The sequence below is a fragment of the Parus major genome, chromosome 7 (genome assembly GCF_001522545.3).
Source record: "Parus major isolate Abel chromosome 7, Parus_major1.1, whole genome shotgun sequence".
Taxonomy (NCBI): Eukaryota; Metazoa; Chordata; class Aves; order Passeriformes; family Paridae; genus Parus; species Parus major.
The window spans coordinates 7,547,935-7,562,056 of NC_031776.1; the positions used below are offsets into that span (position 1 = coordinate 7,547,935).

The following is a 14,122-nucleotide window of genomic DNA, read 5'->3' on the forward strand; positions in this document are numbered from 1 at the left end:
TCCTGGGTGGGTGAGGGACACAGGCCCTGCGCATCCTTCTCTCTTCTCTGTGGTGACCACTGACAGGACTGAGGGAATGGCCTGAAGCTTTGTTAGCAGATGTTTAGGTTGGATATTAGGAGAATGTTTTTTGCCCAGAGGATGGAACAGCCTGGCCAGGGAAGTGGTCACAGCACCAACCTGACAAAGAGTTCAAAAGTGTTCGGACAAGGCTCTCAGCCACAGGGTGAGGTTCTTGGTGTGTCCTGTGCAGGGCCAGGAGCTGGATTCAGTGATCCATGTGGGTCCCTTCCAACTCAGCATATTCTGTGATCCTGCCGGCACGGCAGAGGCGGTGTACTTCGTAATCAAAAAACATACAGTTTAAAAAATGGCCATATCCATGACAACCTGAACCCGACACCGCCGCAGCCCAGCCCGCTCCCGACGCCTTTACACGTCGCAGAGCGAGGGAGGGAAGGAAGGAGGGAGGAAAGGAATGAGGGAGGGAGGCGGCGCCCCGGGGCCCCCCTCAGCGCTCCGGGTGCGCCCGCTTGGGGCGCTGCTGCTCCCGCCCCGGCCGGCCGCGCGCGACACCAGCGGCCCCGCGGGGAGACTCGGCCCGCGCCGGGGCCGTGGCAACGGCCCTGAGTGACGTCCCCATCGACCAATGGGCGCGCCACTCGCCTGACATTTAGGCGTGTTCGGCCAATGGCGCGCGGCGAGGGGCGGGTGCGGCGCGGCGCGAGAGGCGCGGCCGGGCGGCGCGGCGGGCAGTCGGCGCGGTGGCGCAGGATGATGCGGCTGTGGCGGTCGGCGCTGCTCCGGGAGCTGCTGCTGCTCGGCCCACCGGGGGCGGCCGGCGGCGGGGCCCCGGTCCCGGGACCCGCCGCCGCGACCAGGCGCCTTCCGCCGCCGTTCGCCGCCCTCGGCGCCAGCCCGCCCGCCGCCCGTCGCGGCCCGGCGGCGCTGCCGTCAGCGCGAAGTCTGTGCACCCGCTCCGAGGGAGCCTTGGAAGAGCCGGGGAAGGGGGCGCAGGCGCCGTCGCCGAGTCCCGGCGAGCCCCCCGCCGATAGCGGCCACAACAATAACCACGGCGGCGGCGGCAAGGAGGTGGCCGTAGGCGGCGGCGGGGAGAAGTGAGTGTGGAGGGGGCGGCGGGTGCGGGGGATGATGCGGAGGCGCCATGTGTGAGCGCCGCCTCCCCCTCGCACGCGTGGTGCCTGCGGAAGGGGCCGGGCCGGGCGGGCGCTTCCCCGGCAGGTGCGGGGGTCCCGGGCGTGCCGGGGTCCATCCCGGCCGCACTCCGGGTGGTGCGGGCCCGGCTGCCGGCGGGTCCCGCGGGTCGCGGCCGGCGGCTCGGAGCGGGAGGGAAGCGCACACGCGTGGCGGGGGGCGTGTGCCCCACTCGGGGCTCCGCTTCCCGCCGCGTGGAGCCCAGGCAGTGCCTCGGGCTTCCCCCGGCCCGGGGGGTCCCTCCCGCCTGTGTGCCGTCCGTGGGGAGGCCCGGGACAGGCAGCGTGCCGGTTGGGTGGCTTTGGTAGCGCTTCCACTCGGCTAAAAATATTTTTCAAGAGAAGCGAAAGCTGTGTCATCTCGCATTAATTATTAAAGGCGATGTGCATGGTGCGTAGTGCTGCCTTAGAAGTTTAGCAGCACTGTCTTCTCCGCGTCCGTATCCACCTGGATGCGTTCCTGTGTAAGCTGCCCTGGGGTGACCCAGCCTTGTCAGGGGCAGTGGGCTGGGTGATCTCCAGAGATCCCTTCCAGCCCTAACAATTCTGTGATCGGGTGCAGCCAGGGACAGATACTGCCATCCGTACGTGGTGAGGACAGATGTTTATAGGTGCTGCAGGATGTGTGCCTGTGCCAGGAGGTCCTTATTTGTCCCTTAGTGACAAAGGTGCGTGCATGTAGTAGAATGATAAGGGTGTATATTTCTATGAAGTTAATTTTCCTTCATTCAGAACCTGAAATGCTCCTCAAAAAAAAAAAAAAATTGAGCTGAGGCAGGTGTATCAGTTCCAGATTTTGTACGTGGTAAAGACTAGTTGTGGATACCAGGGGTAGGGTATAGTTGTGAGGTAAATGGATTGGCAGAACAGTCTTTTCTGTTAGTCCTCAGCATTATGCAAGTCTTGAGTGCTCATTTCCTACTACCCCCTGTCTGATAGTCTGCATTGGCTGTTTGAACATGGGTGCATTTAGAATCTCAGATAACCTTTTACAAGAAGTTTGACAGCCTGACTGCAAGCCCCATGAAGACTTCTCCTTTGTGAGTGTTTGAAATATGCCCTGTGGCACTCCTGTAGGCACCCTGTTCGCTGATTGTGGGGTGGCATAATTAAAATTAAACCCAAGCTGCTTTCCCAGGCTTTGCTATGCTTATTACCTAGATGAAAAGAGCAAATGACAGAAGAAACAGGGCTGAGAAAAGGAGTACCTTGTTTTGACACTGAACAAAGTCTCTCTTAGTCTAATGCTAAGAAGAAGTCTGGAAAAGATTCCACAAGGACAGTCAGGAAGGCTTCAGCCCTTAGCTTGTTAATAGTTCTGCTTTTGAGTTGTGGTTTGTGTGTTTTTTTTAGCATGAACTTCAATATGGCAGGTGAGGAGAGAGGCTGTGGCCTTGTTCTTCTCTGCCTTTTCCTCCCAGGTGCTCAGCCTGGTTCAGTGGGGTATAGCCTACTTTAAAGGCATCACCAGTTACTTCCGCTGTCAGATGTCTTAAAAAATGCATGCATGTCAGGTTATGTAACCGTATACAGTATAATACACAATCGTGCGGGTATTATTTTTAAATTTATGCTGTTCAGCAAATATGAAGTCTCTTCTTTCAATTAACTCTATATATAATGTTTTGGAACAAAAAAATATTCTTCTGTGGCTTGAATAGGTGTGGTTTATAAAGACTGCACTTCTGTTTTCAAGCAGAAATACAGACATTAAAAACTTTGGAGAAAACTAGCATGCCAGCTGTGGCAGGTTTTTGAGGATATTGCAAAGGTGATTTATTGAAGAGGTAACATTTTCTTAAACAGACCTGTTATTACCTTCCTACAGCTAGCATCAATTAGGGAAATTCTTTAATTTCTAACATGTGTGGTAAAGCTATGTAATTATGAACCAGTTAAACACTTTAAATAATTTTTGGCTTTTGACAAAAGGATGTATTTGAAAGTCAGATGTTAGTTCTTTGAGTCTTACTGCAAAATGAACAGGGAAAAATTCTATAAAACATCTAGCATATAGTTACAAACACAGAAAAAGCTAGAAACTTTTTATTTCAGGTTGTGCGGGAATTCCTGGTGGCACATTAGTTAGGTTGCTGGATACTTTTGTTCTTTTCTTAAAGCAGAACTATGAAAATCTTCCTTCAAGCATTTGTAAATGGTACATTCCATGTGGAAATCATTACTATATTAAGACAGAGTACAGGGTCAAGAGGAAAAGTGAGGTTCTTCAAAAGACAGGTGTCTGAACTGCACTGACAACTGGGCTCAGTTTTTTTTCAGTGTTTTTTTTACTATTTGGTTATAAGATCATGGTTCTGGGATACTGAAATAACCCATGATGTCAAATGACAGCAGTAAGGTTTTCCTGTTTATTTGCTTCTCTAACAATCCTTGTGTGCAGAGTAGGAGTTGTAAGTAAAAGCCTGAAATGTTCTGTGCAAAGACTATACAGAAATTTAGAGCAGTTTAAATCCTCATAGTGAGAATAAATTATGAGGTCTGTGGCTGATGAAATAACTAGTATCCCATTGCATAACCAGATCCCCTGGTGCATTTTTTCCATAACATCTTCCACCACCTCCTTATCCTTGCTATCCAACCTTCACACTGTGTATCCAACTGAAAGTTAATGTATTTTGGAGAGGAAGAATAATTGAGCTTAAACTTAGAGTGGTCACAGACAGGTAAATTTAATTAATAGGAACTGTAGATTAAAACACAATAATATCTATGCTCATGCCTTAGTTAGTAAAACACAGTAGCCTAATGCACTCCTCAGTTATAGGTGTGTATAATATTTAATACCCTTTACTCCTACTTTCAATATGACTGTTCTTCATTTGCTTTTACTTTCAATTTAAGAGTTCATCTTGCATCTTGTGCTGACAGTAAAGGGTTGAAACAATTTATCTTTGTAGAAGCTATTTCTAAATTAAAAAGTCCTGTTTAAGGTGAGAGGGAGGAGCAAAACGTGAGTGACCCTAACTTTGGAAAGCTAAATTGCTCACTTTTTTTTTTTACAGCTAAATTGCAATAGTGCTGGACACTAGTATATAGAACATCACAAAATGGTTAAAGGAAGTGTTTTTGTTTTTTAATGACAAGGGAGTGGTAATGTGCTTTTTTAAGGACAGAGATGAATTCTGGAGATACTTTTAAAAACAGGCCAGATTACAGAGGAGTATTTGGTAACCAGACAGTGTTTAATTCTGCTGATATTTCTGATGGAGTGTGGTTACAATACTTAGAGATGCAAGAAACAGAAGTGCACTTTTATTAGACCTTTCATAACTTCTGTACAGGCCAAGGTTTTGAAGCTAGAGTTTTTGTTTTGCCATAAGCACTTTGTTAGCTACTAGACATGTCTACCTTTGGTCTTAGTTTATAAACATGTAGTTTGTTCTTGGTAGTTGTTGGGTAAGTAGCTACCCACCTGTTTTGGGACCAGTATCTCACTTTAGGAGTGGACAGAGAGTAGTGACTTAGTGACTTGACAAATGTTGGAGGTACAGTCAAGATACACAACATCTGTAGTATGATGACAACTTCTTCAAGGTGTCTGTCTTAGATAGAGTGGCTAATGACTGTGACTTGCAGCTTTTATGGAATCCCAGAATAGTTTGGATTGGAAGAGACCATTTAAATGCCATTTAGTCCTTCTGCAATGAGCAGGGACATCTTCAACCAGATCAGGCTGCTGAGAGCCTCATGCAGTCTGACCTTGAATGTTTCTAGGGATGGGGCATTTACCACCTCTCTGGACAGCCTGTTCCAGCATTTCACCACCCTCACCATAAAATTTCTTCATTATATCTAATATAAAGCTGCCTTCTTTTAGTGGTAAACCATTATGCCTCATCCTGTTGCGACAGACCCTGCTAAAATGCCTGTCCCCATCTTTTCTATAGACTCATTGAAGGTACTGAAAGGCTTGAGTGAGGTCTCCCAGCACCCTCCTCTCCTCCAGGATGAGCAACCCTAGTTCCTTGAGCCTCATATGTGGAGGTACTCATCCCTCTGACCATCTTGGTGGCTTCCTCCAGACCTGCTCCAATGGGCCAGTGTCATTCCTGTGCTGAGGGCCCCAGAGCTGAATGTGTGGCCCACCTCTGTGTGGAGTCTCACCAGAGCAGAGTAAAGGGGAAAATCCCCTCCCTTGACCTGCTACTGACCCTGCTCTGGATGCAGCCCAGGACACGTTTGGCTCTGAGTGCCCATGCCTGGATCATGTCCTGCCAGTCCTCCACCAGCACCCACAAGTCCTTCTCAGCAGGGCTGCTCTTGATCTATTCTTCCCCCAGGCTATGTTGATTTCAGGAGCTACCATGGTCCAGGTGTAGAACCCTGCACTTTACCTTGCTGACCTTCATGAGGTTCACACCTGGACAAGCCTCTTGAGTTTGTGCAGGTTTCTCTGGATAGTGGCCCATGCCCCAGATTTGTCACCTATCATTCGTTCTGTAAATCTTGTTCTGCATTTTGGCAGTTCTATCCTGAAGTACAGAGTAAGAATCTTCCACATTATTTGAAATTTAGTCTTGTTTCTGCTCTAAAAATTCAGCATTTGTTAAAATGAACTCCTCCCCAGAATCTGGTGTAGGCAGTGTACTGCCTGTACAAAAGGAAGAGCTGAAGGAAGGACTGCAAAGTGCTTATTCTTGGAATTTCTATGTTGTTTTTTCTTTGTATTTGAAAAACAGTCCAGCAGTATTGTAGTCCACATATTAGTATACTACCAAAAAAGTCTAGTTGTTTAATAGTCTGGTGCTTATTTATTTTTTCAAAGAAGGTGGTAAGTAAGTATCAAAAGTCATAATTCATGAAATCAGGTAAACTAGAATTTCCACTTAATTTGACTGTGACAATTGCAAGTTCCCTGACCTGAAAAACAGCTTTTTACATGTGTGGAACTGAATTACCTTACTAAATGTGTTCACAGTGCAAAAGTACATCTTTTAGGTTAAGCAAACATTAGTTACTGACATCACTGGTCTGATAAACTGCAGAGCAAGCCTTTTCACCCCTATTTAGCTGATAAACTTTACCAAAAGATGGACTATTTGACAAAGAGCCATTTTCTGTAAATATATTGAAAGTCATCCTCTTTGCTTTGGTCATCTGTGCAGCTCCATTGTTTAATTAGGCTGAGTGACCCAATATAGAACAACAGCAGATGTGAAAGATCCAAAAACCATGTTGAGAGATTTTGTGCTGTGAAAAGTGCACATCTCTTTAATAGATTAAAATCTTATGAAGAGGCAGGTAAAATCTTGGTTAAATGGCTGAAGTATTTTTCTTCACCTTTCCAGACAGAAATTCTGTACTTGGAACAGCTGTAAAATTATGAGTAATTGCTCAGAAATGTGTAATTAAATAGGTTATCAGTGAAGATTTCTCAGTGTGTTTGCTGGTGAGTTTTGCCAAAGTGAAATAGGCAAGTTTCCTCTGCCAGACCTTCAGCAGTAAGGAATGACTCCTGTAGAAGAGACATTCCTTAAAACATGAAATCTTGACATTTTGGGGAGCTCAGTTGAATGCTTTGTGTAAATGATGGAGCTGTAGGGATGTAGACAATGTAACTTAGTATAACTTTTAAAATTAGTTCCTTTCAGAATGAGGATGCAGATGCAGGGTGAAGCATTAGCCGCTGTGTTGGTAGTTCTGGTTTTGTTGGCTTGGCTGGATATACTATCCCCAAAGGATTGAAAGTGAAGCATGCTGCCTGGAAGACCTGAATTTTCTTTAGAAAAAGGGCTGTTCAGTAATTTGCTTGAGGTAGTTGCAAGCGTTTGTCTTGGTTGAATTGCCTGCCTGTCTGTGCATTAGTCAGCCAGCATAATTTAGATTAAAAAAAAAAAAATCTAGACTGTGAGACAAGGAAAGTTCTGTTGGCTTACAAAGCTGTCTTCTGTTCTTAGTGTGTAAGTACAGTGTTTTAAATTGGAAAATGAGAGGTGATATTTTTTACTACTGGTTTTCACAGCTAGTTACGAGGAAGGGAGGGAGGCAAGGGCAATCTAGAGGTTGTCTAAAACTTATAAGGGCATTTGGATATAATCAGATTTTTATTAAAAATAATCATAAATCTGACTTGTGTAAGTATTGGGAGAGGAGAGGATTAAACGTCAGTAAGATTGCATTGGCCTATCTAGGGTTTGTGCTTAGCTGTAGCATTTTATTTTTGCAGTTGTAACCCTGAGCTCAGTTATTCAGAGAATTACTAATCTCTTGAAAACTTCAGTGACTAGAATTTGGACCTGCTTTTTGTAAACACATGCATAAATATATAACAATACATAAATTGCGACTGAGCAGTCTATTTTCAGGCAATAGTTTATTAGTGTATAGTAACAAAGTATTGTCACTATTAATAGATTATAAGAGAGACCTTTAAAATCGATGGCTAAAATAATGTAAGATGGCATACTCTGCATTTTAGTTACTATCTACATTTTTTTTTTTCCTTTGGTTCTATGTATTTTTGTTTGTCAAACATCAGAACATTGGCTTTTTTGTCTGGAAACAAACCTGGGCACTTCAGGGGACCAAAGAATCAGAATCCCTTTGCTGTTGTTGTCCATCCCAGTCTGAAGTGTAGTGGGCACTGCTTACAGGGCAAGTGTAAAGATTTGGGCTCCTGCCCTGCCGCAGGGTGCTTTGGAGGAATATCAGGGAATATTTTTATACTTTCTATAGATTAAATCTGTAAACTTCCAAAGGCTTTGAGGGAAAGCTGTCAGTACTACAGCTTTCTGTCTTAGAAGGAATCCGAGTGCTTATTTTGGTAGGTTTCCTTCAGATTTCACATAAAATGGATATGCGGGTAAGGAAAAACCGCAGGCATAGGGGTAAGCTTATCTGGGAGTGAAATAGATAAGGCCTGGGATCCTTGGAGAGCCGGTGTGTTTACACTGATAAGCACAGTGACCATTAAAGGTGCATCTACACCGGGTTTACTTAGCTAAGTAGGTGTGACAGAGTCACTCCTGCTTCAGGTGCCCTATTATGCTGCAGATGGCTTTGCTTGTTTCATGGTAATTGATGGGGCTTACATAAGCTTCTAGAAGGATAAGGGCTTTAGGACTCCTCTGTGGAGTCCTGAAAACAGGACTGTTTTGAAAGAAAGACTACTCGTTTATCATCTCCTTCTCTTGCCTGTAGAGCAGTTGGGTCAGTATGCTTTACATCTTCATTATGAGGCATGTACATCCTGGAATCTTAAAAATAACTTATCTCTGCAGGTGACATTCCTATCCTTGGTAACATCAAAAAGAGGGATATATGATTAATCTGCTCCCAAAAAAATCTAAATATAATCCTAGCAGTAAATGTATGACAGTAAAAATATGACTGAGTTGCAGTTAAGAATGCTTGCTACTATAAAATCTAGGTATGCTGATTGTAATATTACCATTTTTTTTCTACTTAAAGTCTAACTAAGCTTTGTGTTCACTGATGAAAATGTTCTTTGAAATTAGCGGTAGTAGTGAAAATGTGTTTCCCTGAGAATAATGCAAAAATGTGTATAAATAAAAATAGGCACTAAAATACTTTATGCTTTTTTTTTCTGTTTTCCAGTAAAATAAAACAAGGTCTCCTTCCCAGCTTAGAAGATCTACTTTTCTATACTATTGCAGAAGGACAAGAAAAAATACCAGTTCATAAATTCATAACTGTAAGTTTACTGTTCCAAAGTACTATATGAAAGCTAACTACTGCAAGGTTATTTTAACATTCTGAATGCAAGAATGCAAAGCAGAGAATTTCTGTTGTACATGTTTAGCTTCAAGAAGGAATGTAACTATTGTTTTCCCCCCCAGTGCTGTTTCTGTAGTTAAGTAAGAGAATGAGTGTATTAATGTTGTTATTCACTTCTTTCATGTGCAAAAGAGTATGCCTGAAAGCAGCCATGCCTATGGCATGGCTCGGTAGTATTTGTACTTGTGTACAATGTAGTTGGACCGCTGGATTTCAAATAACATTAATGCTTTGACATAAAATGCAGCCAAAATGGCCAAAGGAAATTGCTAAAGAATCAGTCAAGTGTCACAATGTCTCTGTTGATGTAGATCTCTTACAGTGATAAACTCGGAGCAGTAGATAACTTGATTGTTAGTTATTATGTCACTTAGTAATTATTGTTTTATTGTAATAGGCACTCAAATCTACAGGATTACGTACATCTGATCCTCGATTGAAAGAGTGCATGGATATGCTAAGACTGACTCTTCAGACTACTTCAGATGGTGTTATGCTGGACAAAGACCTTTTTAAAAAGTAAACTTTCTGTCAATTATGTAACTGTTAGTTTTGAATGAATGCTGTCTGTGTGTTACTGAATGCTGTCTTAAGGAGAGACATAAGGTATATAAATCGATTAGAAAGGGAGTCAAACACACTCCTGATGCTATTTTGATGAAAGTTTGTTCTCAGATTTCATGCAGCAAAACAGACTGTGTGATCTCCACAGGAGTTTAATATGTCAATGTTGTTTGCATGTATGTCTGACCCCATACTGCAATTCTTGGTCAGATGCCAAACAAAATTAATTGATGCAGTGTAAGTGTTTATTATGATTACATAAAACTGCACTCTCACTGCATTGTCAGTTTTTAATCTGTAGTTCAGGATGTTGCTTCTGTATGGCGAGATGTTCAGAGCATGTATGTAATTCCAAAAGGGAATATGTGGAAAACAGTGACCTTAAATTTCAAGATAAGGGCAGATGAGAAGGGTTAGGATTGCAGACATTGGTCTCCTTTTGGCAAAGATCTGTGTGCTGTATTTTAGTAATGTTTTTGGTATTTTATAAAGTCTGTAGTCAGCTAAATAGTAAAAGCACTGTTCAGGTTGTCTGCTGTTCATTTCAAGCACGCTCCTTTGCTCCTCTGCTTACAGCTTTCGTGTGCCAAAAGATGGGAAATTTAGAGGCTCTTAAATTTTGAAATGAAATGTTTAGACTATTTTTCTGTTTGCATTTTTATTCTATTTTCAGGGTAAGTCATAATACCTAAAACTTATTTGCACATACAGTTTTTTAAGTGTATATAAATAATACATATATTTTATTTACATATAGGTATATAAAATATATATGGTATATGCTTATGCTATACTATGTATTTACATAGGTTATGTAAGTATAAATATATAAACATAAATTGTCTGTGTATATATATTAAAATATATATAAACATTTTTGGAAATAAATTGAGAAAAAGTGAATGTCTGTGTGTGCCTCAAAAAACCAGTTAACTCCTTAAGCAGATGTGAGATGCTTTGTAAAGGTGCAGCATGGACTAATTTTACTCCCATGTTAAGTTCTGGACCAGGTCTTCACTGTTTTTATTGTCAGCAGAGTAAAAACTCTAAATTCTTATATTCAGAAACCTTCCTTTGTGTATGGAGGGATTAGAAAGGAAATGCATTTGCTATCATGTGTTACATTTATACTAAAAGGCTTATTTGTCACAGTAAACTGAATTATGTTTTAGGCAAGGGCTCTGCATTTGAAAAACAATTGATTGCTAATTAGCAGGATTATTTTATGTTCTGTGTCACATCTCTGGGATTTGATCCTCTGTGTGAGGACCATAGTCATTACTAGAAGAATTTGTGGGAAGCTTACATGGTTGCTTCTTGTGTAGGAGGAGTTTTGAATGTAGAGATTATACAGAGGTGGAGGGGTGAATCTTTTTTAACATAGCAAGTTTTTCTTTGCAGCAGCAGAAGGTTCCTTTGCAATCTTTTTTTGTAAATTGTTATCATGTTGCATTTGTGTAGCATAATGTGGTCTTTGCAGGGTGAGACCGGGCTGCTACGGAAAGCATTGCAACATGCTGCTTAGCTTGCAATGAGAACTTTTTTGTTTCCTTTTTTTCCATTTTGGTACTGCTTAATATAATACTACCTGTCTGTTGTTAGATGAAACTTGGGCTGCTTTGTGTAGGGAAGTAGGAATAAGCAATCTGAGTCAGAACTTGAAAAATAATGGATAAACCGGACAATGTGGTAGAGGGAACAAGGTGATCCTAACTTTATGCTAGAGAACCAAGATGAAACTACCATAGAAAGGCTTTTATTTATCAATATAATTATTAATTTAGTTTTTTCCCTGTGATCTTTTCCTATTGCTCCACTTCTTTGGAGCCTGAGGCCAGCCATCTCCAGAGGGTTACCTGGAACATAATTAGTTAATTACTTCAGTGGAGAGGAGATGTCAGCTGCAGAATTTTAGAGGCTGTCATGGCTCATGTCCTGGCTGACTGAAAACTGTCAGTCCTGTTAAAGGGAGACCTAAGAATTCTGTTATTTTGTCCATGCACCTATTATTCTCAATACCCATCTAGATTACTTCAACCCTTATATTTAATTTAGTCAGTGAATTCATATGATTTTCTTGGGTTAAGGAGTACCAGGATAAATACCCAGACAATGACCTTGGCAGAGTCTGAGAAAAATAGGTAACAGTAAGTAATGTCCTTCATCAGCACAGCCATTTCTGTAGTGAGTTTTAATCCCTACGTTAAACTGCTCAAGTGAGCATCATAGACTTGGTGTAAATTTTAAGTGTATAAATGCCCTTCATGTTTCAGAAACATAATATGATCTTAAAGAGTACTGTATTTCAGTGCATACTGCTTTCTAGATTTCCAGACTTTGTATTGAATTGTTATAGTAGGTTTGGGTGAGCTTCAGATAACTTTTTTTTTTTTTTTTCTTAGAGGAGTGCTTAATGCTGTCCAGGTAGTACAGTACTTCTACATTTAGAAGTGCATCTGAAGTTTGAATCTAGTGCATGTTATGTTACTCCTTCTGCACACATAGCTGCCAGCAATGTTAGTAATTATTTTTGAAAAGGGGTTTTGCACCTGGACTAGGTGACTATAATTGGAAGCTGCTGGGGAAAAAAAAGCAAACAGGATTTTTTTTTGCAAGATACAGAAAAAAAGTATTACAGATTGCAATAAAACCAACTCAACTGCAGTTTTAAGATAGGCTAGGAAAGCAGCATATTACAGACAGCAGTTTGTAAGGTGACTGCATACATCAGAAACTTTAGTTTCTCTTTCACTTTGGGATAGCAGTCCCTATCAGCATTTGAAATTGCTATCAGTTGAGTTTAAGATAAAGTCGTGGAAGTATGCAGGAGTTTAAAAGCTTAGAAAAAGAGCGCGATTCAAAGGGAGAATTCTGTCTCTTCACTTACCTTCATACACCTTCATTTGAACTGATGATGACTTTTCATAGTAGAATTATTGAAATATCTATTTTAAGTGAAAACATTTCCCTAAAAATCATTTTTTTCTCAGTAAGTTTTAATTGGAAGTTCTGCCTGGTAGCATGTGCCTAGATGTTCTTAAGTTTCCATTTGCCTGCATGAATAGTATGTCTGCTTCTGTCAACACTGCCAGAAGGCACGGTATGAAGGTGTTAACTGTTTTTTTGCTGTTATACCTCACTTTGTCCTTCTTCCACTAGGATAGGGCTGTTAATACCCTTTATCAGGTCATTTCACCTGACTTGATAATGGCTCCCAATTCCCACCCTGTTACTGCTCTCCTCTCTCACCCACAGACACACCACCTTCAGCATGTCTCAGTTTGTGTTTTCATCCTTCCTTCTGTTTGTCCTAGATAAGTCTTTTCCTTTCCACCTCATCCGTTTTCTGACTGTCCCAGATGGGCTGACGCTCACAGGGTGTGGCCGATAGTGTAACTGGTTCTGGGCTAAAAGGCAACAGAGATTCCTTGGGTGCTGGTGGTTTGAAGTAAGAAACTTGCCATACGGCTCACTGTGAACTTTTGCTTAGTTCAGGAGATGTTATCAAGTTTTTCCACAGGGTTTTATTTTCTTATTAGAATGGAATCACTTTCCAGTTTGGTCTGTTGGCAACATTCTCACCTCAGTTCCTGGTGAAACAGTGAAGTGAGAGAGCAATCCTGAACCTCCCAAGTCTGATCTAACTCTGAAATCAGCACTTCTTTAGACAAGGACTGGCTTAGACAAACTTCAGATGGTTTGCTTCTAAGAACCGGGTGGTTTTGATCCCTTTTGCAAGCTGAGGTGCTGCTTGAAGGCAGATTGATAATACCTTGCAGTACAGCTTCACAGTTGAAACTTCAAAAGAGAACTTCAAGTAGAAAGAAATAAAAATTAATGCAATAAAACTGTTTTAACTAATTTTAAAAAATAGAGTGGCAAATTGGAAAAGTAATAAAGACTTGCTCTTCTAGGCATATAGCTTCAAGGGACTAAAGGTCCTAATTAATAACATGTAATTGCTACTTACATAGACTTGGTGACAGTACATTGTCCAAGTACTAATAAATGTTTTAAACTTTTTGCAGGTGTGTACAAAGTAATATTGTGTTGCTTACTCAAGCTTTCAGAAGGAAGTTTGTCATTCCAGATTTTATGTCGTTTACTTCCCATATTGATGAGCTATATGAAAGTGCTAAAAAACAATCTGGAGGAAAGGTAACCTCTTTGTAAATGCAACTTCAAATTTCTGTAGATTTTCAGTATTAACCAAATGCATTATTTGTTAAGTAGAGTGATTTTTCTGTCTGTATAATTTGCTGTGTAATTTGTCAGGCTACACTTAGGCTATAGAAAATTATGCAGCTCTACACATCTGTCTGGATTGTGTGACAAAGGTAATTGTTAATACTATACCTTCGTTAGTAAATAAAATTTATTCTGGTGCTTATTTTCAATAAATTAGTTGAAAAATCCCAGATTGTGCTACAAGGTAAAAATTCTATATTATTTGAAAATGCTGGAAATTCTGTAATACAGAGCACAGATACCTCTCTGAATGTGCTGAAAATTCTACTTTGAAAAACCTGTTTTATTAGCTAATGATCTAGTGAATATAATAATTTCTGATGATGTCTTGGATACAC

General features: G+C 41.5%; 1 protein-coding gene across 4 annotated transcripts in view; it reads left to right on the plus strand.

Annotated features, from left to right (window-relative positions):
* Positions 1-729: 729 nt before the first annotated feature.
* Positions 730-14,122, plus strand: part of GLS (glutaminase) — a 60,373-nt gene continuing 46,980 nt past the window's right edge. For 2 of the 4 annotated variants that reach the window (XM_015634400.1, XM_015634401.3), the window contains exons 1-4: positions 768-1,118; positions 8,793-8,889; positions 9,370-9,491; positions 13,565-13,694. In XM_015634400.1, coding sequence (XP_015489886.1) covers positions 775-1,118; positions 8,793-8,889; positions 9,370-9,491; positions 13,565-13,694 — 693 coding nt within the window. In that variant the 5' untranslated portion in view covers positions 768-774. Of the gene's footprint in view, positions 1,119-8,213; positions 8,249-8,792; positions 8,890-9,369; positions 9,492-13,564; positions 13,695-14,122 lie in introns of those variants that run through there. The other 2 variants (XM_015634399.2, XM_033516028.1) reach the window with 2 other exon arrangements.